The sequence below is a fragment of the Capricornis sumatraensis genome, chromosome X (genome assembly GCF_032405125.1).
Source record: "Capricornis sumatraensis isolate serow.1 chromosome X, serow.2, whole genome shotgun sequence".
Lineage (NCBI taxonomy): Eukaryota > Metazoa > Chordata > Mammalia > Artiodactyla > Bovidae > Capricornis > Capricornis sumatraensis.
In genome coordinates this window covers 134122028-134148501 of record NC_091092.1, presented here as the reverse complement: position 1 = coordinate 134148501, position 26474 = coordinate 134122028, and the positions used below count along the sequence as shown (strand labels likewise).

Sequence of the window (26474 nt, the reverse complement as noted above, 5' to 3'; positions counted from 1 at the left end):
CATGGGGTTGCAAAGAGTCAGACACAACTGAGCGACTGAACTGAACTGAATCACTTTGCCATACACTTCAGACTAGTAAAACATTATAAATTAACTATACCTCAATTTAAAAAAAGGATAGTATGTATAAGATTTAAAAGACAAGCATAAAAAGGTAGTACAAATAAAGGATATCACTTCAGTTATCTGCTGTTAAAAGAACATTTATTTATAATCACAAGCACACCCACTTGCTATGATACCACTGCTCCCCACATTCATTGCAGATGACATAGGTCATCATTTCTTCATCTGGGCCTGGATTCCGCACCCAACTTGGAAGGAAGAGTGTCCCTCTGGGGATCACAGTGACCTGGCAGTTGAATTTCTCACAGCGCTTGCATTTTATTTTCCTCGTCGGCGTGCCCTCCACCACTTGGGGCAGGTAATGTTCCCGTAAGGCAGATTTCGTGTAGGAGGCCCTCAACTGCTTCAGTTCCTGGCTGGCCATCTCCATGGCGGTCATTTCGGCAAATTCCCTTGGAGACATGGTCCCAGAGAGCAAGTTCTGCTGTAAGTGAGAATTGCGGGGGTTCCTTAGATTGGCCACTTTGCTGCGGATGCATGTTTTGTATTTTTGGAGGTTCTTGGGGTGAAGGGCAAAAACGTGTGCTTCGATTTCTTGTGCCAAGTTGGGCCACAGGTGGGCTCTGGGCTGGCCTGGGGAGGAGGCAGTTAGAGCTTCGTACAGCAGCTCTGTGCATCTGGCTCTCACTGACATTATGGGGTCCGGCTGCCCACTCGCTGCCAGGTTGGTGGATTGAGGGTCCCGGGCACTCAGAGGCACTGCCTTAGGCTCCGCTCCGCTGCAGCTATCCTCCGGCACAATCGTTTCAACAGCTCCCGCCACATCTTGGGATGTGAACAGAGAATTATACCTGGAGCCACCCCGTACCTCCTCCTCCTGATTTGGGTCAGGAGGAAGTCCTCGATTTTCTTCTTGACTTCCACCCAGAGGAAATCGTTTAGGGCTGCCCTCTGGCGTGCAGAGAGTATCCTTATACAGCGCTTTCCATTCTGACAGCAGACGCTTGGCTTTCTGCTTCAGAGCCGCCGTGGGGCAGTTTTTGAGGACTCTGTACACCGCCCTGACCAACCCTGTCTCCTGAAGGTGCTCTGGAGTCACATGCAGAGTTTCCAGCACAGTGAGGTGATGGCCGAGATCCTCAAAATTCCTTTGAGACATCAGCTGCTCGATAAGAGAAACTCTGGCCGCTATCTGGTTCTTGTCAGACATGGTTAGAGCTGCCAAGAAAAAAGGGCTTTCCATGTTCTCAAGCTTGCATTTGCCGGGCGCAGCTCCGTCATAAATGCACTGTGCTCTCTGCCAGTTACCTAGGCAGAGAAAAAGAAGAAGAAAGTCGCTCAGTCTTGTCTGACTCTTTGTGACCCCAGAGACTATACAGTCCATGGAATTTTCCAGCAAGAACACTGGAGTGGGTAGCCTTTCCCTTCTCCAGGGGATCTTCCCAAGTCAGGGATAGAACTCAGGTCTTCCGCATTGCAGGCGGATTCTTTACCATCTGAGCCAGGCAGAGAAAGAGTTAGGTAATAAATGTGGGTGTGACATGTTAGAAAATGCAATCTGCAATGCAGTATGGATCAGTCTCAAAAGTCTGAGTCTCAGCAGTTAAAACAACAACAACAACAAAACAGTGGCCCTGCATTAACAATCCCTTAAAGGAGGCCTGCTGAAAGAGCTGCTATAACTTTCCCATCTCCACTTTTACAAATGAACGCCCTTTCCAGATCAGGATTAGTCAACTCCTTTGTGTGGAATTTGGTGGTTATGTTGGGAATGAAAACATGCCAATGTCAGCATCCATGGGGAAAGGCTGAGGAGGCCAGACTACTTTCCCCCTTGTTCAGCTATTTAAACTGAAGTCCTTGCTGATTTTATAGTTTAACTTTTTAAAATATGTAGCTTTTATTGGCTGTACTGTGGCTTGTGGGATCTTAGTTCTCCAATCAGGGGCTGAACCTAAATTCTTAAAAAGATGGGAATACCAGACCACCAGACCTGCCTCCTGAGAAATCTGTATGCAGGTCAAGAAGCAACATATAGAACTGGACATGGAACAACAGACTGGTTCCAAATCAGGAAAGGAGTACGTCAAGGCTGTATATTGTCACCCTGCTTATTTAACTTATATGCAGAGTACATCATGGGAAACGCTGGGCTGGAGGAAGCACAAGCTGGAATCAAGATTGCTGGGAGAAATATCAATAACCTCAAATATGCAGATGACACCACCCTTATGGCAAAAAGTGAAGAACTCAAGAGCTCCTTGATGAAAGTGAAAGAGGAGAGTGAAAAAGTTGGCTTAAAACTCAACATTCAGAAACTAAGATCATGGCATCCGGTCCCATCACTTCATGGCAAATAGATGGGGAAACAGTGGAAACAGTGGCAGACTTTTATTTTTGGGGGTTCCAAAATCACTGCAGATGGTGACTGCAGCCATGAAATTAAAAGATACTTGCTCCTTGGAAGGAAAGTTATGACCAACCTAGATAGCATATTCAAAAGCAGAGACATTACTTTGCCAACAAAGGTCCATCTAGTCACAGCTATGGTTTTTCCAGTAGTCATGTATGGATGTGAGAACTGGACTATAAAGAAAGCTGAGTGCCAAAGAATTGATACTTTTGAACTGTGGTGTTGAAGACTCTTAGCAGTCCCTTGGACTGCAAGGAGATCCAACCAGTCCATCCTAAAGGAAATCAGTCATGAATATTCATTGGAAGGACTGATGCTGAAGCTGAAACTCCAATTCTTTGGCCACCTGAAGCAAAGAAGCAACTCACTGGAAAAGGCCCTGATGCTGGGAAAGATTGAAGGCGAGAGGAGAAGGGGACAGCAGAGGATGAGATGGTTGGATGGCATCACTGACTCAATGGACATGATTTTGAGTAAACTCCAGGAGGTGGTCATGGACAGGGAGGGCTGACATACTTCAGTCCATGGGGTCACAAAGAGTTGGACACGACTGAGCGACTGAACTGACTGACTGTGGCTTCTGGGATCTTAGTTCTCCGATCAGGGGCTGAACTCGGGTTCCCTGGAGTGGAAGCACAGATTTCTAACTGCTGGACTGCCAGGGAATTCCCTGATTTTATAGTCTTGAAGTAGGACTTTTCTGAATATAAAAGCATGAAAAGCAGAGCCAAAACCAGCTGCTATTCAGAAGTCCCAAGGAATCTACAGAAATGATGAAACATCAAAGGTTGGGAGGCAGCTGGACGCAGGTCAGATGGGCCCCAACAGTCACCAGGCCACACGGTGCTGACGTCTAGGTCTTCTGGACATCGGGGTCAAGGGTCTGACTCTGCAATCCAGAGGATTTAGGACTTTGGACTAATGGGTCTCTAGGCCAGAGTTTCGTTCCATTACCTTTCTCTGCCCACCCCCCCCCCACTTTTAGGTGTAAAAAGCTGGCTATGTCTGTGTGAACCTCACCCTGGGGAGGCAAAAGTTCACTTTATCTAACCCGTCTCGTTTTCTCTCCACCTAATGCACACAACCTTGCCTACAAAATACCCTTGGATCTGTATCTGCCTGTTCGGTCTAAATGTGAACATAAGCATTTTGATGGCAGGGATATCATCTTTTCCAGACTCCATGGACTCTTGTTTTATAGCACGTGATATTAAATAACAATCACCAAAGACACACAGGTTCACAACACTGAAGTGATTATAGAGATAGTAAATGCAGTCTTCCTAGACACCATCTGACAAGTGCTGTAAAGTTTAAGGTCCTTTTAGTCAGCAATTCTATTTCTAAAAATTTACTTTAAGGAAATGAGAGATGGGGAGGCTGTTTTTGTAAGAATTTTCTGCAAACTTAGAAGAAACGATGAGGTTCCAAATGGTTATCCTTGCACACAAACATTCATAGCAGCATGGCTCGTAACAGACCATAAGTGGAAACAATCCAAATGTCTATCAACTGAGGAATCGAGAAACAAACCCTAATATATCCATACAATGGGATGTTGTCAATAAAATGAAATTCTGATACAGACAACTGGATGAGCCTTCAAAGCTTTATGCTAAATTGAAGACACAGAAGACCACATATTGTATGATCATTTACATGAGATGTCCAGAATACACAAATCTAGAGACAGAATGTAAATTCATGGTGGACGAGGGCTGGGATGGAGGGAATCGGGGAACCAGTGGGGTGGAATGAAGAGGCGGTGGCTATTAATGGGTACACAGCTTTTCTTGGGGGAGGTACAAATTCTTCTCTCAGACTGACTGTGGTAACCACAGCACAGCTGTGAATATGATTTTAAAAACCCCAGGAAACTGTACACTTAAACTGGGTGAAGTTATGGTATAAAAAGTGTATCTGAACAAAGCTGTTATTTAAAAATAACATCGAGGGAATGCCTTGGCAGTCCAGCGGTTCGGACTCAGTAGTCTCAGCGCTGAGGGCCTGGGTTCAATCCCTGTTCAGGGGACCAAGATCCCACAAGCTGTGCAGTGTGACCAAAAAAAAAAAAGCTAAAAATTAATAAAAATAAAAACAACATCTAAAGTCCGTTTATTTTTATCTTTACTATTTGTTTCTGGTCATGCTGCATAGCTTGTGGGATCTAAAGCTTGATCCAAATTTTATTTAAAAATCACATGTGAAGAGAAAAGACTGAAAATAGATACAAAAAATTCCTGACAGTGTTACTTTCAGAATGGCAAGATCTTAAGTGATTCTTGTTTGTTGTTTTACACTTTTTTAATATTTTCTATTGATGTATACATATGCACTGTTTTCCTAACCAGGAAAGTTATGAGTCTATTACAATTTCATGATAAACCCTATATGTTCCAGAGATTTGCTTACTGAAAATGCCATGGTACATGGATCATCCCAGTCCTACTGCCCCTTGGAATCAGGACACCAGAAGGCAAGCGCCTCACCTCACCTGTGACTGCATTCATATCAGCTCTCAGCTTCCACAGAAGCCCACTGCTGCACTGCAAACAGCCCCATCTCCCCTCAAACCTGATCCCCAAATATGAACAGGTGGTCACCCACAGCTACACCTCTGAGGTTCCTACTGGTTTTCCCCCATTGCATAGTGCGCATGATCAGGGTTCTGGGTCTTGTATTTTTACCACCTGGTGGTCTTTTTTATTTATTATTCTTTTTTTAAAGTCAGTTAACAAGAACTCAATGGGCCACTGATTCTGGATTGTAAGTGGTATTCTCTAATTATCGAGAACTGGTACTTCAAGATCCTTGTTTTTCCTTTTGGAATTCCGTTTCTTTTTTTGAATGATCAGAATGAAGATTTACGTATTGACTGATTTTTTTGTACATAAAGTTTTATTGGAACACAATCCTACCCATTTACTTATATATTGTTCCTTTTAAAATTTTATTGTAGTTGATTCACAATGTTGTGTTAATTTCTGCTGCATAACCAAGTGATTCAGTTATACATGAATATTCTCTTTCACATTCTTTCCCATGATGGCTTATCACTGGATGCTGGATATAGCTCCCTGCGCTCTATGGTAAGACCTTGCTGTTGATCCATTTGTATACAGCAGTTTGCATCTGCTAATCCCAAACTCCCAATCCTTCCCTCTCACCCTGTCCTCCTGGCAACCCCAGTCTGTTCTCTATGTCTGTGAGTCTGTTTCTGCTTCAGAGATAGGTTCATTTGCATCACATTTTAGATTCCATAGATAAGTGATATCATATAGTATTTGTTTTTCTCTTTCTGACTTACTCACTTAGTATGATAATCTCTAGGTCCATCCATGTTGCTGTAAATGTCAGTATTTCATTGGAATCCACTGCAACAGTAAAAGGGTCTTCCTAAAGAATCAAAGGCTCAGTCAACAAAGAACAGGCAAGACAGCACAGAAAAATTAAAAACACACATCCTCACTTGCTGACTCCTGCTCTCGGCATGTCTGCTTGAGATCTCGGGACCTGGAGGAAGTCAAGCAAGGGAGTCACGACGGTCCGGTCACAAGGAGCTCAGGGCACTTGAACCCTCCCCCATGTGTGGGAACGTTTCCTAGCAAGGACTCAGTCTCCTCACGTTCTACACTCATTCTCTACGCTTCGTTACCTGAGAAAGCAGGATTCAACTGGGCTGGATGTCAGCAAGGGGGTTAATAAGACACTGGTCTAGAGTTCCCCCAAGGAGGTTAGGCAATCTTTAACTCAGGTCAAATTTCTCAATGAAAGGTCAGAGCCTTAAGGAGATTCTGAAGGCGAAGTTAATTGTAGCTTCAGGGCTTCAGGGAGATGGAAGCATTGTTTCTTGAGACTTTTTCTTTACTCATGGAAACCTACTGAAGTTAAAAGTTTCATATATATAAGCACTCTGCTCTTCATTTCATAACCCTTTTATTTACTGTTCCTCTACATTTTAAAATTTTTATGTGGTAAAAATGCATGTATAATTTATCATCTTAACCATTTTGACATGGATGGTTCACTAAGGACATTGACACTGTTGTGCAACCAGCTTTTGGAATGCTAGTTGTCTTGCAAAACAAACTTTGCACCTATTCAACAGCTCTCCACGTCTTTCTACCCTGCATTCCCTAGTAACCATCATTCTACTGCCTGAGTTTGACTACTTTAGATACCTCACATAAGTGGAATCATACAGTATCTGCCTTTTTGTGTCGGGCTTATTTCACACAGCATAATGCTCTCAAGGTTCATCCACATCGGAGTGTCTGTCAGAATTCCCCTCCTTTCAAGGCTAGATACTATTCCACTGGATGGGTAGACCACGTTGTGTTTATCCATCCGCCTGCTGATGGACACTTGAATTGCTTCCACCTTTGGGCTCTTGTCAAGAATGCTGCCATGAACATGAATGCACAGATATCTTTCTGCTTTCAGTTCTGTCGGGTATTTACCCAAAGTGCCGTTGCTGGATCATATAGGCATTCTATTTTTAATTTTTTGAGAAACTGCCATATATATATTTTTTGGAGGAGAAAGTGGCCTTATTACTTTGCCAGACAAACAGGGAACACAGTAGGCTGATCCCTCAAGAACTGTGCCTCTCTTCCATATTTTCTGCAGCATTTCAATGATGTCAAACTTTCTATTCTCCCTGTGGGACAGTCATGTTGATAGAAAGCAATTTATTGCCTTAGGAGCAACTGGGATATAACATTTTGAGAACTGCCATAAAAAGATGAAGTAGGCTGTGTGTCCAGTTTAGAGTTCTACACAGTTCACTGAATAACTATCTGTTATGTTTCTCGTACACGATAGATGCTGAACCTAACGAGATACTCTCTGCCATAAAGGAGCTGACAGCCCGGCAGAACACAGACAAGAAACTGGCAAATACAAGGACAGGCACCGCTGCTAAGGGGCACACGTAGGAGGGATCCACAAACCAAACCTCTACTTCCTGCTATCTGGCCGGCTCCAGTTCTTCACTGCTTTCACTCTATGCACGATATTTTGTTAGAGGGATCATCTTCTAGTAGAGATTTCAGCAAAAGGATCCCTGCTTTTCTTGCTTAAGGCCCTTCAGAAGTTCCCCTCTGCTCCCAGGATGGAGCCCAAGGTCCCTGGCCAGTAGTCAAAAGCCCCTTTCCAGCCTCCTTTGTGATCTGACTGAATCACTGGCAGGCACTTGCATCTCCCAGCTCAATGCCTTTGCTCCACTAGCTCTCTGAGCCTGTGTGTGGTTCTCCCTCTTGCCTGCAAATCCATGTCATCTGGAGAACTTACACAGCCAAAACAAAAACAATGCCAGGGCCTCACCCCAGACAGAATGAATTTGAATCTCTGCGGGCAGGCCTGGGCACGTTGCAGTTCTCCAGGTGACTGTGATCTAAACCAGAGCCATCACCACGGCCCTGAACACACAGGCACAACTCCTCTCCCGCAGCAGGACTGACCCAGCTCGTGGGCCTCCACCCAAAGGCAGTTCCCAACCTGCTCCTGGGCTGAATGCACACCACCTCTCCGACTTCACATTCTGCTGGAGGGAGCCTCATTAAATTGTGAAATGTTTAAAACAAAAACCAAAATCCTGCTGTGCACAACTCGCCTGAACACCTTCTCTACAAATTCCAACCAGCGACTGCAGTGTTTTCAGTGTCACTGTGTGCCCAGTCCCCTGCATTCACTCCTGCACTTACCTCCTAACAGCAGAAAGCACCGCACGTGGAGTAAGTCTGTGTGCTACAGACGCTCATCTGCATCTTCACAGGTACAGGGCTACCGCCATCTTACAGAGGAGGAAACCTGTTAAGAACATCAAAGATTGTACATTTTCTCCCCCCATGGTGCATATCACACTGAAGAGCAGAGTGAAAAAGCTGGCTTAAAACTCAACATTCAAAATTCGAAGATCATGGCATCCGCTCCCATCACTTCATGGCAAATAGATGGGGAAACAATGGAAACAGTAAGAGATTTTATTTTTCTGGGCTCCAAAATCACTGCAGATGGTGACTGCAGTCATGAAATTAAAAGACGCTTGCTCCTCGGAAGAAAAGCTATGACAAATCTAGATAGCTTATTAAAAAGCACAGACATTACTTTGCCAACAAGGTCCATTCTTGTCAAAGCTATGGTTTTTCAGCAGTCACATAGGGATGTGAGAGTTGGACCACAAAGAAAGCTGAGTGCCGAAGAACTGATGCTTTTGAACTGGGGCACTGGAGAAGAGTCTTGAGAGTCCTTTGGACTGCAAGGAGATAAAACCAGTCCATCCTAAAGGAAATCAATCCTGATTATTCATTGCAAGGACTGATGCTGAAGCTGAAGCTCCAATATGTTGGGTACCTGATGCAAAGAATTGATTCATTGGAAAAGACCCTGCTGCTGGGAAAGACTGAAGGCAGAAGGGGATGACAAAGGAGGAGATGGCTGAATGGCATCATTGATTCAATGGAAATGAGTTTGATCAAGCTCTGGGAGTTAGTGATGGACAAGGAAACCCGGTGTGCTGCAGTCCATGGGGTTGCAAAGAGTCAGACACGACTGGGCCACTGAACTGAACTGAATCACACTACATCATTTTTTCTTGTCTGCTTTCCCTACAAGACCACAGAAGAATGATGTCTGTTTCATTCTCTGGTACACATCTGGCAAACACCTGGCCAGGGTTCACTATTACTCAACAAATTCTCCCCTCTCTGCTTGTGAGCATCATCCTTTGCACCAGACTGGCTTGCTTGTACCCACTGCACCTAAGCCCCTCAGGTCCTTCCATGGGAAACCAACCTTATCTCAATTTTAGTTTAGAAAATCATTTTAAAATATTCTAGTTCAAAAAAGAAAAGCAGCACAGTGCCTCCTGTGGGCTAATCAGGACGCTAGGAGTCAAGTCATTTGAGGATAATGAAAGACTAGAAGGTACAGTTCCCATAAGTATGATGAGTATGTTGGGGGTGGAGGGAGAATGCAACATCATAGGATTAATATGAGAATTAAAAGGGATAGTCCTTACAAAGTCCTTGGAACTATGTCACACACTAAGCCCAACTGAGGATTATACAGCAATGAAGAGGAATAATACATATTCATTATACATACAAAGAAGAGGTTTACATCTATCTACCATACTTGACATTGTTCTCGAGCAGAGGTTCAGCAAACTTTTTCTATAAGAGGCCAGATGGTAAATACTTTAGGCTTTGTAGTCCACCCAGCTTCTGTATGGACTACTCAGTTGCACTGTTCTTGTAGCAGGAACAGCAGCCATAGACAATAAACATTGTGTTAGTGGGTGGCTCAGACGGTAAAGAATCTGCCTGCGATGAGGGAGACCCGGGTTCCGTCCCTAGGTAGGGAAGATCTCCTGGAGAAGGAAATGGCAACCCACTCCAGTATTCTTGCCTAGAGAATTCCATGGACAGAAGAGCCTGGTGGGCTACAGTCCATGGGGTCCCAGAGTCAGACACACCAGCCACAAAAAATATATAAATGAACGGATATGGCTTTGCTACAATAAATCTCTTTTTCAAAGACAGAAAGGCTGGATTTGGTTGCAGGCAATGCTGTCCAACAGCAGTATAGCAGCAAGCCAGACAAAGAATTTAAAAATCTCTAGTGGCCACAGAAAAATATATAAATAGGTGAAATTAGTAATAAAGTGAAGTGAAGTCACTCAGTCCTGTCCGACTCTTTGTGACTCCATGAACTTAGCCTACCAGGCTCCTCCCTCCATGGGATTCTGGGATTCTCCAGGCAAGAGTACTGGACTGGGTTGCCATTTCCTTCTCCAGGGGATCTTCCCAACACAGGGATCAAACCCTGATCTCCCGCATTCCAGGCAAACGCTTTAACCTCTGAGCCACCAGGGAAGCCCAAAACCTAAACATATCAGCAATAACCTAGACGAGTTTAGACCTAAGATCTAAAGAAAAAATTTAAAATTCTAGTAACTACCCAGGTACACCTCTCTGGCTATACAGGCAGCGTCTTACTCTATAGCGAGAAATTATGCTGCCAGGAGCGTCGCAGTTTCTGAAGTGGCACAATACTGCGCTAGCGCCCTTCTGCTTTATGACGACCAACAGTAAATGTGCAGCGAGGGAAAGGGACGGGCACAAGGGCCCATTCTGGCCTGGGTTCGGGTTCCAGTGGGTGGGGTGGAGCGACAAGCAAAGTCGGCTACAAGACTTCCAAGGGTGACAGCCTGGCACCCAGCACGCAGGGAGCGGCGGCCCCGAGGGATCTACCCACGCTCGGCTGGAGCAGACGGGAAGGCGAAAGCACGTCCGGGTCTACCGGCCCCGGCAACACTGAGAGCCTCCCCGAGCGGGGTGGGCTTCCACTGGGAACAACTGGTTCGCCTGTCTGCAGCTAAAGACACATTTGCGAAACCTGCACACCGCTCACCGAGAAGCATGGGGGAAAGCCGGAAGTCCTTGGTGTCCTCGGTGCCCGAGAGGGCTTCCGGTCCCGGGGCGGGACCACGGAAGCTCAACCAATCATCCCTCAGACTAGAGAACAAGGCGGGGGACTCAACACACGCGTGCTAGGGAAGTGGCGTCTGCGCAGAGCGATCGGCCCGCAAGAGGCCGGCCCCACCCCCACTTCCACTCCCCGCGGCTCCCAAATTCTGGTCCTGGCCTCGAGCTGGCAATCTGCAGCCAGCCACGAATTGAAAAAAATAAAAATAAAGAAACAAACAGCCCCACTGTTGCTTTTGAGCATCGAAGTTTGTTGAACTACCTTTTCTGTTTCCCATCAAGACAGCTCTCGGCTAAATGTTGACAACACTTAGGGCGAAAATGAATTTACTTAACGCGGTAATTAATTCAACAAGCACTTATTGCACCCCTCGCATGCATCGGTTGATATGAAAGCAGAAGGCATGCATTAAGGAGCCTTGTGCATGCTGCATGTCCTACCTGGTCACATGCTTTCCCTGCCAGGATACCATAGAGACACCCTAATGGTGGGACTAGAGAAAGTGGCAGCCTTTTTTGCTGATCCTTTACTCTATGGTAACTTGGGGGATGGTTCAAGGAAGCAGGGTGACTCTATGATTGAGCCACATGGTAAACGTTACCTAGAAGGAGGGAAGACAGGTCTCTCCAGGATAAGGACAGGAAGAAGGAGGGGTAAAAAGTTTTATCTGATTAGTATTGTGGATTGAATGGTGCTCTGCCTCCCCCAGAAAGATATACTCACTTCCTAACACTGGAACCTATGAATGTCACCTTATTTTTTTAAAAAAGAAGGTGGGGGTCTCTTTATAGATATAATTAAGTTATAGATCCTGAGATAAGATCATCTCGGATGACCTGGGTGGATCTAACCCCAGTGATGAGTATCTTTAGAAAAGACGAAAGAGAAGACACAGAGACAGAGGAGAAGCCATTGAAGTTCAAGGTGGGCATCGGGGTGATGCACCCACAAGCCAAGAGACTCCTAGCACCACAAGAAGCAAGGAAGGATTCTCCCCAGAGGTTTTTGGAGGAGCATGGTCCTGCCAACACTTTGAGGTTGAACTTGTAGCTCCAGAACTGAGACAATGGATTTCCATTGTTTGAAGCCACCCAGTTTTTTATGGCAGCCACAGGAAACTAATTAACGATGGTGTTACCTGGTATCGGAGCACTCTGGATGCTGATATTCAAAGGCTGCGTCTTTTGTGTGCTCACTTTGGGGATATTTTTTGGAGACCCCCCCCTTGCTGGGGGTCCCCTACGCACCCATTTTCTGGTTCAGATGGTACAGTGGTTGACCACCAGCTTCTGCACTTAGTGGCATGTTGCACCCAGCCTTCTGTTGAGTCAGGCCATCTGCAGACAGGCCTCTTAGGTGAGGTCCTTCCAAAATAACGCAGCTACTTGCTTGCTATGCACTTAGCCCTTGGGAAAGTCCTAGCAGCTCTGCCCCCCTCCCCACCCCGCTGCAAGCCCTGGAATCAGAGGCTGCTCCCTCTGCCATCAGAGGTAGACTTTCCGGAAAGGCTGGAGGAAGTTTCTAGAATTCTAACAACCATCTTCCAATTTTGCCTTCTCTTGTGCATCAGCTGAAAAGGGGTGACATGCCATGGCTGACAGATGTAGTGTTGGGCTCCCCACTTAGCCCCATGTAGACTGTCTCTCTAGAAGAGTACCCGGCCGGCACTTAAACACTGAGCTCAGATCTAGGTGGAATCAAAGTCAGGAAATTCCCATTTAATATCCTCTTGCCCCAGGGGTGACCCGGAGGTCATTTCCATACCTCTTGTTCTCCCCTCCCACACCTTCTGTCCATTCTGCCCTTCCTCTGGAAGGAAAGTTCTTCTACCACCAATCTGTGGCAACAGAGTAGGAGAGAATGAAGGATCCACAAGCCAGGCTCCCATTACTTGGTGGTACATATCATTCAAGAGGCAGCGAAACAACACGGATGCTACTTGGTCACTGTTGGCGGGGGAGGGCTTCACAATCCATGTAATCAGCAAAATAGAGAAAAAGTACAAAAAAGAGACGGGATGAAAGGATACCAACTCAAATACCACTGCATGTCTATTCAGCTGACTCCCATGTTGCTGTTAACAAGTTCGAGCTGAAGCCCACCCCCTGGGACGTCACTCTGTCAGTGACTTGTTACCATGAGGAATGCATCTACCTGTGATGTGGACTATTCTATGAGAGCCCCCACTGCATTTGGTTCTCAGGGTTTTCTTTCCAAAGGGTGTCGTTTCGTAAGAGCATTTCATCAGAGGAGCAGCATGCGTCTGACTCTTTGTGACTATAGCCCACCAGGCTCCTCTGTCCATGGGATTCTCCAGGCAGGAATGCTGGAGTGGGTTGCCATGCCCTCCTTCAGGGGATCTTCCCAACCCAGGGATCGAATCCAGGTCTCCTGCATTGCAGGCGGATTCCTTACCATCTGAGCCACCAGGGAAGCCCAAGAAGTAAGCAGTGAACTAAAATCCATTGACGGATGCTGCTTCCTTGGTCTTTCGTGCTTGTGCCCCACAGCCTGAAGGCTTACTGTCCCAGATTCACCACTGTACACAGCATCCACAGACTCCCTTTCCCCACATAACCAGGGCGTGCTGCCAGAAGCGACCATTCATCAGGAACGACAATATGAAGGAGAACCATGCTCATCCCAGGTCTTCTGAGTCTTCAGCAGGAGATGCATTTGCCCAGAAGTGCACCATTCTGATTTATGGTGCCCAAGAGAAGCAGTTTTTCCATTTCAGCCTCACTTTCCCCCCATAACCACCTACCGTACTATAGTTGCTACGTCATTTGGTGCATACAATAGTATTTAAGTTATTATTCATTTCAAACCTGACCCAAACACCACCTAGGTTTCTAGCTGCTGAAGACGATGAAGGTGTTCACCTCCTTGTTGTGACTAGAGTAAATCACTTAGCTTGCTATGTTGGCTGGGATAATTACATGTACTCAATGCCAGCTTTTATGTGACGGCGTTCATGTGGTGGACTCAGACAGGTTTTGCAACCCAGCTTTCATCCCACCTTCTGAACAGCCATCAGGTGCCCTGCTCTGCCCTAGCCAGGGGGCAGCTACATGATCCAAGGTGGCCTGATCGCACACCTCTCCCTGGAAAGTGACTTTTGTGGAACAATGGGGAGAGTAACTTGGTAAGAGATCAGTCCAGCAGATGGTGGCTTCCTGATCGACAGTGGTTTTGCCCATCCACTTCTAGCCCTGGAGCTCATTTCCAAGGCTGGGTTGCTGGGCTTTCCATCCTCCTACACGCTCGTCTTTCCTTACTGTAACCCCTTTGCTGTAGGTTAGCAGAGGTCTGTTTTCTGTCGCTGGCTACCAGCAAACACTGACTCAGCCTCCATCTTAATGCAGCTGTGTGATCTGAATCATCAGAGGAGAATCCCTGATCTTACACAGTGCTGAAAGTGCCTTCTTCCCTGTTCCTTGGTATTAAGGCAGTAGAAGCTGCTATTATAAAAGAGTAAATATTATTTGGGCTTCCCTGGTGGCTTGGTGGTAAAGAATCTGCCTGCCAATGCAGGACCCAGAGGTTCGATCCCTGGGTCATTAGGAAGACCTCCTGGAGAAGGCAATGGCAACCTAACTCCAGTATTCCTGCCTCAGAAATCCCATGGACAGAGGAGCCCAGCGGCCTACAGTCCACGGGATCGCAAAAGAGTCGGATACAACTCAGTGACTAAACAACAACAACAGTTACTTAGTGAGGTTACAGTTCCAGCTCTTTATTCCTTAAGCCTGAGTTGTTTTTTTTTTTTATAAGGGCTGTTTCCTTTTCATTTGTCAGAGATCAACAGAATGGGACAGAGGACAAGTCAACATTGACAGGGTGAACATGGAGGGAATGAGAGGCCTGCAAGCTTGGATATTCAAGAGCTCACGGGTGAGTGACTAGAAGGTTCTGGGTACCCAGAAAGAAGCATGAGTTCACAAAACACTAGAGAGAGGAGAAATGGGATGGAGAGGAAGCAAGAGACCCTGAAGACAGCCCTCTTTGCTGTCTGCCTGTAGGCAACCACGCATGTTCATGGAAGCTGCCACGCGAGGGCACTGCAGGAACTCTGAGAGAGGGGCTGGAAACCAAGGGAGCCAAGTGCCAACTGTCCCTTTCAGTGGGGGAGCTGTGGGACCCCAGCTCAAATTCAGGAGGAAAACCATTTTAAAAGGATAGTGACAGGGAGAACCAAGGGGGATGTGGAAACTTTTCTCAGTGTCCAGAGAGACCAACAAATGTGGCGGAGATCGGGGTTCCACCACCCAAACAGCGGGAAAGAAGGCCCTCAGGCCTGAACCCCTGGGCCTGTTGAACCCACTCCTCAGGATTCCAATGCTGGGATTTCCCTGGTGGCCCAGTGGTTAAGACTCCGTGCTTCCATAGCAAGGGACCCAAGTTCCATCCCTGATTAGGGAGCTAAGATCTCATATGCTGTGTAGCGTGGCCAAGAAGAGCTGGGGGCGGGTTCCAAAGCCATTTATCTCCAGGCCAAAGTCCCTGGGTATCCTGGATGGCAGGCTAGGGGACATCCCCAAGGTCAAAGTCATTAGTGGCTGTATTATGCATGAGTCTATGGAACTGCAGTCACAACCTGCCTGTATTGAGAGATGAACTCATGTCCCAAGTCAGCAGGCCCCAAGTCATACTGATGAGGTTCATCTTAAAGAGGGGTAACACTTTCACTTAAGTGAAGCAATGACCATCCCCAAAAGTCCCCCTGTGTTCCTTCCTAGCACCCTCTCCAAGGGTAAACACAATGCCAACTTCGCCACCCTGGATTCATTGCATCTGATCTCAAAACTTATATAAGTGTGTGTTGGGGGGGACATATATATGGAACCATACATTATCTATTTTGGGTTTTTTTTTGTTTGTTTACTTTTCAGGTGTGCTACATGGCTTGTGGGATCATATTTCCCAACCAGGGATTGAACCCAGGCCCTCAGGAATGACAGCAAGTTCAACCACTGGACCACCAGGGAATTCCCAGGCTTCTTTTGATCAGTGCCATATTTCAGAAATTCATCAGTGTTCCTGTAAGTAGTATTAGTTTGTTCATTCTCATTTCTTGCTAATATTTCCCTGAATAAATATACTAGTTTATTTATCCATTCTACTCAAAAGGGACATGATGGATATTTGAGTTGCGGAGGGATTGGGGGCAGGAGGAGAAGGAGACGACAGAGGACAAGATGGCTGGATGGCATCACTGACTCAATGGATGTGAGTTTGAATGAACTCCAGGAGTTGGTGATGGACAGGGAGGCCTGGCGTGCTGTGATTCATGGGGTCCCAAAGAGTCGGACACGACTGAGCAACTGAACAGAACTGAGTGTGATTATTATAAACAGTGCCATGATGCATTTCTATGGAGTATATACCTAGGAGTGGAGTCCTGGGTTGGTAAGATGTGCTGTTCTTGGTCATAAATGACATGTGACCATAAATTGCATATCAAATCTTCTGTACGATTTTGTACCCGAAAAAGGCACTTCCAAATGTGTTTTGAGCAACATTGCCAGTGAAATACATATATAGGCTCTCAAAGAAATTACTGAGAAGGAAAGAGTAATTAGTTCTCACCTAATTGCACTGAATCCGCCACCCATCATGGTCTAGAAAGTGGCGAGACCACGGGTGGGAGAAAGCATAACAAACAAAACCACGACCTAGAAATGGAGAACAATTTCTATAACATTCCCAAACCGACTAGAGACATACACAGGACAAGTTTCGGTCAAAAATAGGTGGATGTAACCTTCCCATTCTAAACCCACTTTGGGGAGCACTTCTCAGCTCCAGGAGGGCTCTCACCACCCCACAACTGCCTCTCAGATAAAAGCCGATTTGCAAACTGTTGTACAGAGTTTTTCCACATGTGTGCTAAGGATGGACTCTTTAGGAAGCAGGCTAGGATATTTAAAGATGTAAGAGTTCCCCAGAGGTCATAAATAACTAGTCCAATCTACAACTCCATTTTCCACAGGAAGAAAGAACCCCTATCTGTACACATTTACAGAAATCCTAAATTGCTAGCTGCTTTGCTGTTTCCTGGCCACACAGAATGAAGCTGCCTCCATGTAGCAGCAGGATAAGGCTTTGAGTGGAGACCGAACACAGCAATCTGGCATTTGCAGTCACTGTTTCACTGACTTGAAGAGGAAAACGAAAAAGGTTGAAAATATCCCACTTACAGGTGGAATCTAAAAAGATGATACAAATGAACTTATTTACAAGACAGAAACAGACTCACAGACTTTGAAAACAAACTTATGGTTACCAAAGGGGAAAGATGAGGGGGAGGGATAAATGAGGAGTTTGGGATTAACATATACACATTTATATAAGATAGATAATCAACAAGGACCTACTGTATAGTGCCGGGAACTCTACTCAATATTCTGTGATAACTTATACGGGAAAAGAATCTGAAAAAGAATGGATATATGTGCATGTTTAACTAAACCACTGTGCTGTACATCTGAAATACAATATTGTAAATCAACTCTACCCCAATGTAAAATACAAATAAAATTATAAAAAATAAAAAAAATTTGATAGTTCTCTCTCAGAACATAGAATGTTTTTACTTTATGTCTGTTTATTTGGCAGAAACTAACTCACCTGATTTCTTCCGGTTTGATTGGAAAAAGATTTAAACATTCATCCTGGAAAAGTAAGTTCCAGAAAGTAGTAGTATCAAAGGTGAGAATGTTAGCTGCCAAGTTCTAAACTTCTCAGGAGTCCACACTGCTACCCAGCTTTTCCCACTGCCATCCCCTCCCGCAACTGACTATTGCAAGGTCCCAAGAGGCTGCTGTCTGGAGGCCAGTCTCCATGGGTCTCATGTGTTTCTGCCCGTTTTCCGTACAGAGGCGTTGGCAGCTTTTGTTCTGTGCTGTCTTATCAAGGATGGTGGTAGGGCACACATCTTGGGAGAATAGAGATAGTATCTTATTTCTCGAGAGCAGATTTGTTTCCTGACAAAGCCGACAAAACAGTCTCCTTCTAGGGCAAAGTTTGGGCAGGTGGGCTAGTGGTCCTCTTAGAAGTCTGGGGCTTTCCTTAACTCAGGACTCCTCAGCTGGGACACAAACTCCCCCTGTACCTGGCATCCCTCTGGACGCGCCTCTTTGTCACCTGCCCCCCGGGAGACGCGGGGTGGGGGGTAAGGGGCAGTGGACTGACCGAGGCCCATGCTATCTGTTGTCCCATGAGAAATAAAGTCTCTCTCTGACCCAGGAGGCTTGTCTTTTCTACTGACACCTAATAAAACTGTGACAGGTCAACTTATTAGCTTTGCAAGTAGGGCTACGGTTCTTGACATCTGAAAACATCTTCAGGCAAAAGTATTCCAGAGTCATTCCACGAGTATTCTGTGCCTGCGGAAAAAAGAAGAGCGCCAAAAATATAGGTGACATCAGGCCACGCTAGAGATCAGTGCAGTCTTCAGGAGGCATCAGGTGCCCGAGCGGAAAGGGTCGTTCAGTATTCCTCCTTGGTTGGGAGAGGAGCAGGTGTGATGGGGAAGGGGCAGAAATGATGGGAGTTAGTGTCCAGAGGAGGGAGCCTATAACGGCAATGGGAGGAGGGAGTGGGAGAGGATGAATGACAAGGGGAGTTCCATGTTGAGTAGTGGCCAGGGTCCACAGGTGTGGGAGTCGTGGCTGGAATATTTGACCTTAGGTTCGCCAAAGGAATCCAATGGGATTCTGTGCTGCTGCAGGCTAGAGATCCATGACTAGAGGCTGTGGACCTGAATTCAAAACAAGATATTGGTGTTTAAGGTCCAAGAAGTTAGTCCCAAAGACTGTGGTCTTGCAGTGGACATGGCAGGGCAGCCCTCTGGGGCTCAGGAAGAATGGTCGCCTGACATCGGATTGTGTTTTGTTTGAAATCCTAGATAGGCCAAGAGAGGATTTCTTTCTGTCTCATGTAACGTCAAGCGGTGACCAGTGTGGGACAGGGTAGACATGCTGCCATGTCATCAGGAGCCCAGCTTTCCTCCAGCTGTGTGCTCCACCATAGGCTGTGGCCCTTGCCCTCATGGTCACAAGGCAGCTCCCAAGCTCCTGCCTTCACAATCACATTGCAGGCAGGAAGGAGGGAGGGAAATGGCACAAGGAGCTGCCCGCTGAGAGCCTTCTTTAACGATCCTTCCTGGAAGCCTCACCAATGACTTCAGTGAGCCCCCCATCTGTAGGAGAGGTTGAGAAACACAGCCTTTTAGTTGAACACATTGCAGTCCCTCCATATATACTTATACATGGTCATACTGGTAAGGAAAAAGGTGAGAAAGGATATTGGGTAGGCAACTAGAAGCCTCTGCTACAGATACTAGAGAAATGTGCAATATTACTACATTCAATTTAAATCAGCTTCATACTGATTTTCTCCCTATAGGTAACATAATTGCAGGCCTCCCGATTTACTTCAGTTTAACATCTCTTCCTATAACATGGATTACTGGGGCACTGACTGGCCTTCACTGCACAGTCTCCTCTCTTCCTTTACTCTAAGCCGTAACTGTGCTCTCAAATTTCCCTGGTCACTGAGGAGACACGGTGGGGGAGGTCTTCTTCAGGTTCTAGCAGAGTCATGTAATAGGAATCACTTGTGTTAGTCAACCTCTGCCGTCTAACAAACCACCCCACATTTGCATTTTCGCACCTTAACACAACCATTTTATAATATTATCTCTTACAATTCTGTGGGCTGATTTCACTGAGCCAGGCAGTTCTTCATCTGCTCACACTAGAAACATTGTTTTGGGGGTTTCTATAACTAGTACTTATCCTAACAGATAGAGCCACAGTCCTGTGTCGACTTTCTATGGGAAAAGGACTTCACAGTAAACGAAGACAATGTGTTTTTTCCCACCATCTTAAAAGGTCCATTTAAACCCTCTGTACTCCTTCTTGTCTTTTTTTTCTTTTAAATAATACTTCTTATTTAAAAGAAAAAGACAAAGAAGAAGAAGGATTACTATGACTTTCAATATAAAAAAAACTCTAAGAAAAAGGCTACAAATTTTAAGGATTAGTAGGTGGACACATTCTCACTTTCCTTCCATTTACAGGTCAATGCCTTCGTCGCTTAAAGGGCAAATAGGCAAATATCTGGGGAATCTTCTCTTTGGGAGTTGTCCTGAACCACCTTCCAACCTAGAATCTTAAAACAGAATATACTTTTATCCACAGGAATGTACACTCAGAATTCATTACCACACAAACAAGTACTTAAATTTGGAAGAAAAACAAAATAGACAAGGGGCATTAGTCTTTTTGGAATCTGGTTACTAGCATAATTTTGATTTTCGATAATTCTCCGACACCTTCAATTCAACAACTTAAGCTAATTGGTCTCATAGTTATGAGGCCTACGAAAGCAGTCGTGTGTTTCCATAATAGCAAGTAATTTTAAGAATTTTTAAGAATATAAGTTAAAAATAATATAAGTATTTTCACAGAAAAAAGCATAAAACACATTTTCTAGCAAAGCAAATAACCTTACACATAATTAAACATACAATTAACAACACATTTTCTTACTTAGAAAAACTTAAACCATGACACAAGGTGACTATTTGGATATTATTATTACAAAGGACTTAAATATACAAACTTGGTTGTGAAAGATCTGGCTAAGCAACTTAGGTAAAAGTCTATCTGTGATGTTATAGTTTCCAAGAAGTGCCATCAAAGTCAAATAGTTAAACATTTCTCTGTCCTGCCTTTTTTTTTTTAAATTCTAGAAATGTTACATAAAGTGGTTCATCAAGTCATGTAGACACATCACATGTACTGGGGTGGGGAGGGCTGAACTGATACGTCCAAGTTTTATAGACTCAGTAATGAATGAGAAGACACTATGGTACTATATTTAAAGCAAATATCAGTATATTGTATACAAGAAAGGCATCTCACAATAATGAGTCTGTTTGAACACCACAGTTTTTCAGATTGTATTTCTAAAATGGGGGGGATCTATGATATACTGTCAAAAAACAGAGAACTGACATAAAAAGCCGAATATAAAGATATAAAAGATAACAGTAACATTCAACCATCCACAGGTCAAAGGCCATCTGGACATAAGCCTGAAACCAGCAAGACGCCGTCCACTGCAATTTCTCCAGTCTTGCCCTTGCCACGTTCAGCTTCAAAAATGATCTAATAATGGAGAGGGAATAAAAAAATTACTTGAAGATATTTAAAGCAATGATAAAGTCCCACTATTTAATTGCTATTAAACTGAACACAATTCATATGTCCCTATTCCATAGAAACAGGCTTTGACATTGAATATGTGGTAATGTATTTTCCGGATGCCTGGTATCTACACTGAGTGAATTACAATCAGAGAAAACAGGGCTCCTGCAACACCTAAAAGAATCTGGAAAGCCCTGGAAAGCTGAGAACAGTAAAGTTTAAGAGGAAATTTTGGAATTCCTTCTTTTTTAGAAGAAAAAAAGCAACACTAAAGGAATAGTACAGTTTTCTTTTCAAAACCCAGGCTAGAAGAAATTTAATTATCGTCGTGAATCTTCCTACTCCACTGGTGGGAATGCAAATTTGTACAGCCACTTGGGAGATCTGTATGGTAGTCCCTTAAAAAATAAACACAGAGCTACTGTATGATAGGCCAATCCCACTCCTAGGTGCAGAGAAAACTGTAATTCGAAAAGACATATGCATTCCAATGTTCATTGCAGAACTGTTTACAGTAGCCAAGTTATGGAAGCAACCTAGATGTCCATCGACAGATGAAGGGAAAAGAAGGTGTGGTATAATGGAATATTACTCAGCCATAAAAAATGAGATAATGCCATTTGCAACAATATGGATGGATCTAGTTGGTCCTACTGAATGAAGTAAGACATAGAAAGACAAATGTGATATGATTTATATATGGAATCTTAAAAAAATCGTGGGAAAAATAGTACATATAAATGTATCTACAAAACAGAGCCACAGACATAGAAAACAAACAGGGTTACCAAAGGGGACAGGGGTAGGGAGGCATAAACTGGGAGATTGGGATTAATATATATACACTATCATATATAAGATAGTAACTGGGAAGGTCTTTTGGTTAGGACTTGGAGCTTGCACTGTCAGGGCCCAGGTTCAATCCCTGGGCCAGGAACTAACATGGATGGACCTAGAGAATATCACATTAAGTGAAGTAAGTCAGACAGGGAAAGACCAACACCATGTGATGCCAGTCATATGTGGAATCTAAAATGTGACACAAATGTGGACTTCCCTGGCAGTCCAGTGGTTAAGACTGCAGTCCCAATGCAGGGGGCAAGGGTTTGATCCCTAGTCGGGGAACTAAGATCCTGCATGTGGCACATTGGGGCCAAAACATAAATAAAATAAAATATGAGACAAGTGAACCTATCTACAAAACAGAAACAGACTCGCAGACATAGAGGGCAGACTTGCGGTTACCAAGGTGGGGTGGGGGAGGGGCGGGTTGGGAATTTGGGGTTAGCAGATGCAAACTATTAGAGAATGGATAAACAGCGAGGTCCTCCTGTAGGGCACAGGGAACTCTATTCAGTACCTTGTGACAAACCATAATGGAAAAGATTAGGAAGAAGCATTACAGTTAAGTCCCCTACATATGAGCCTTCAAGTTTCTAGCTTTCAGAGATGCGAAGGTACCTTCCATTCACGTCGGGCGTGAGTGACATTACAGCTCGTCCTCTGTCTCCTATTGCTGACGATCCTTCAGCTCTACCAGCTCCCGCCTCCTCGCCCTCCTCCATCGGAACTCTCCTTGCCTGTCCGCTTGATGCCAGCCCCTGTGTGCCAGCTGCTGTACTGCACTACTCTGCTTTTTGAGGTACTGTACTGTAAGATTTAAAATGTTTTCTTTATTTGCCGTGTTTTTTGTGTATTATTTGTGTGAAAAGTATTATAAACGTATTACAGTACAGTACTATATAGCCAGTTGAGTTAGATGGGTACCTTGGCTAAATTGGTTGGACTTACAAATGCATTCTAGGAAGAGAACTCACTCATATGCAGGGGACTTACTGTATATAGAGGTAGAACTCAATCACCTGTGCAGCAGAGAGGAACACAACATTATAGATTAACTCTACTTGAATAAAATAAATATTTTGGAAAATGACCTTCTGGTTTCCATTCATTGTGATAAGTGCTGGGCACAGAATCAATGAGCAGGATGTGCTCTTATGTAGTAAGGAATTTAGAGCCTGGTTTGGAAGGAAGTTGGTGGGAGGAGCCTGACACATGAGCACTTCATTTCCACGGAATATGATATGCCTGCACCTGACAAGTATTATCATTTGTTGTGCTGTTAACTACCTTGCCTATTTCACTCCAGAATGTAAGCTCTTTAAGTGGAGGGGAAAGTCTTATTCATCTCTATAGCCCCAGGGCCTAGGTACTTCAGGAAGTGTTTTGCTTTGTTTGTTAAGTCACTGAAAAAGAATGTAAATATCTCATTTTATACAGTTTTCCACTTACGCTTTTGGGAGTATCAATTCCGTGATATAGCTGAATTTTCCCCATCCTCCACTGTTCATTGGTGCTCCTGGTTTTCTCCCAGGCCAGGGCATTGTTACTATTTTTCACAAACACTCTAAGCTTCCCTACTTTGTGTCCAGCCAGCCGGTAATGAAAGAGCAAACAGAAGTTGCTGTGGGGTTGCAGGTTGGGGAGGAGAAGTTTCAAACGGCCGATGTCCTTCTTCTGACCTGTCAGGGCTGAAACAGCCATATAGTAGCCAAGAGCTGGAAAGGAAGAAAAACCCACAGTTAATGGGGCCATTGCAAAGGGTTTGGCTACAGTGAATAAAATAGCTGTTAAAAAATGAACAATAGGCGCCTATAGGGGAAGCTCAAGTCCTTTTCATTTCAAATATTTAGGAACAAAATTTTCATGCTAACATGAATTTTAGAATCCTAGGGCTAAAATTCTTTGCTCTGTAGAGAAGGAAACTGAGAGTTAGAGAAACTGAGGAATCTGCTCACATTCACAAACTTGGTAGTAGTAGGTATGGGGTAAGAATCTAATTTAATGGTCTTTGAGCACTGTAGATAATTTTCAGCTAACAGAAAACTTGTGTTCCAGAACTTTCCACCTTGGTTGGTTGACCCTGGAATGCATTTCTCCACTGAGTTGTATGTACGATGACTAGCTGGTTAGGTGGGTCCACAGTGTGCTATTTAATTCACAACATACATGAATCTGTACTAACGGTATCATGGAGCTCAGCCACCATGTGCAACGTGTCACTCCAAGTTCTGCTTGAAGATGGTAGGAACACAGATCACCTGTTTCTCAGATCCTTTTCCCAAGAATTTTGTAACCAGTATAGTGGATATTTGCTCATCTGCAGCCTTATGGTTGTGGCTTTGATGGACTTGGACAAAAACTCTCATAGGGTGGGGTTTAGAGAAGTTGACAGAAAGAAGATATTCCTCTAGAAGCCAGGAGAAAGACTCTGTGGGTGGGTGGAGTTTTCTGGTAGTTCAACTCCTAGAGACATTCTCAGGGCCCAGATTGACATTGCTTTAGTTTTCACTGGACCCAGAGACTGCCTGGTCTTCTTCCCCAGTTAGTAAGTTTGCCAGATTCAGAGAATAAAAGTCCAGAATGCCCTGTGGAGTTTGCATTTCACATAGACAACATGTCTGAGATATACTAAACAGCATGTGCTGATTATCTGAAATTGAGGCATCCTACATTTTATCTAGCAGCTCGACTAGCTACAGTCTTTTGTGACCCACTGTGGTAGGTTTCCCTTTTACTCCAGTTCAAGCCCACTTTGATCTGTCCTTGAGATTTCATCCTTCTAAAAATGCTCATTCATCCCGTGTTGAGTGAACCTCAGGGTTATTTGCAAATCAGGTGTTTGTAAATAGGGAACTTCTATCCTCTACCTATATCCCACGTTGTAAAAGGAATTTTTGTAAGGAGACACCCAGGTTTCCTGATTGCACGTAAGGGCTTGCAAGGAAGGCTCTCAGGGAGGAATCAGTGTCAAGGGAGGATCTAGAAGGATCTTTTACCTGAGGGCTGGGCATAAACCTCTCCAAAGAAACACTTTGATGAGTAAAGAACCAGACTTCCTGAAAGTATAACAGTTATTTCTAATTACAGAGTCAGCCTTAGATGACCAAAATTCTATTTATGCTCCAAATGGGATCTGCCAACCAAATGCTCTGCCTCAAAGGAAGTTAGAGCCCTTCAAAGGTAGACAGTGGAAAGTAGGCAACTCAGAGCTTCAGCAGAGAAAAATTCAAGGTTAACTGGAAAGAAAGAAATCCTCCAGCGATAGGTGGGCAAGTCCAGTCCAGGAGTTCAGAGTGCTGATCTGCTGCTCATTATGATTTCAGTGCTCTGAGGGGTGACGCTCCTAAAACTCCAGGTTTAGGGAGAGGTCATATTAATATTTCCTTTCCAGATTCCTTTCCCCCTCCTCCTAAACTCAAAAGAAAACCACAGAGCACCAAAGCTGGTAAACTGGGGAAAAGAAACAACTTCCTTCTACCTTTTCTCCGAATACTCTTAAACCTTATACAAAGTCCTACATCTGTGTCTCAGCAGCAGGGGAGTGAATACGGAAGAGGTTTGCTAGAGAATCCTTTACGGGGTAGGTGGGTGGGAAATGGACTAAGTCAATCATTTATCAGGGGAGACTTGGGAAGGTCTAAAAGCTTCCAAAGGTGACAAACAACCCTGACTTCACAAGCAATGAGAACAATTACCCTCGAATCATTGGATAGCTTTAATTCCAGGGCCAGATCACAGGACATGGATCAGTGAAGACTACATACCATTATCTCTGTCTGCAGGATTCCAGTCGAAATCATCTTCTATATCCTGTTTCCAGTCACAGACGCCATGGTCAAAGGTGCAGTCAACTGAGATATTTAAATGTGCTAAGAAAAAGGTGCATTTCAGCATCATTAAGCGGATTAGGAAATGTTTTAACACTGGGATCTTTGGAAGGCGTGGCCATGTTTGCAGTTGCTGTCAAGAGTTTAGGGAATTTGGGACTAAAAGATGGAAACTATTATCTGTAGGATGGGTAAACAACAAAGTCCTACTGCATAGCACAGGGGACTATATTCAATATCCTATGACAAGCCATAATGGGAAAGAACGCAGAAATAAATATATTCATATGAATGTATAACTGGATCACTCTGCTGTGCAGCGGAAACTAACACAATATTGTCAATGAAATGTATTTCAATTAAAAAAAAGTTTAGCTAAGTATGGCTGTCTTGGTGTCCATTTTGTTTGGCCCTGCAGTCTGCGAGGGCCTTAAACTGGCATTAGCCCTCACGCAAGTGCAAGTCCTAGATAGGAGCCCATGGAGTCACTCGTAAATGTGAGTACCTCATATGACTTTCCCAATGTCCCCTGTGATTGACACCCTCCCCTGCTTCTCAGGGCCTTGTATCTGCCTTAGATAAGAGCCCCCTGAAGCTTACTAACACCCCAATTGTTTT

General features: G+C 44.5%; 2 protein-coding genes across 2 annotated transcripts in view; both read right to left on the bottom strand.

Annotated features, from left to right (window-relative positions):
• Positions 1-214: 214 nt before the first annotated feature.
• On the bottom strand, positions 215-8291 carry LOC138071514 (transcription elongation factor A N-terminal and central domain-containing protein-like). The gene is made up of 3 exons (XM_068963040.1): positions 8185-8291; positions 5791-5875; positions 215-1374 (listed from the first exon to the last, which is right to left on the bottom strand). Exons 2-3 carry the CDS (start codon positions 5813-5815, stop codon positions 215-217), a joined length of 1185 nt encoding a protein of 394 aa, XP_068819141.1. The 5' UTR covers positions 5816-5875; positions 8185-8291.
• A 12760-nt stretch (positions 8292-21051) lies between these two features.
• EGFL6 (EGF like domain multiple 6) overlaps positions 21052-26474 on the bottom strand; it is a 33263-nt gene continuing 27840 nt past the window's right edge. The window contains exons 10-12 of the mRNA XM_068963326.1: positions 25794-25898; positions 23479-23744; positions 21052-21147 (exon numbers count right to left, since the gene is read on the bottom strand). Coding sequence (XP_068819427.1) covers positions 21052-21147; positions 23479-23744; positions 25794-25898 — 467 coding nt within the window. The remainder of the gene's footprint in view (positions 21148-23478; positions 23745-25793; positions 25899-26474) is intronic.

Excerpts from the sequence above, each read along its gene's own strand:
- LOC138071514 (XM_068963040.1), bottom strand. The coding sequence starts at position 5,815 with ATGGACCTAGAGATTATCATACTAA. Across the intron at positions 1,375-5,790 it reads CCTAGAGATTATCATACTAA|GTAACTGGCAGAGAGCACAG; the intron begins GTGAGTAAGTCA and ends TTCTCTGCCTAG.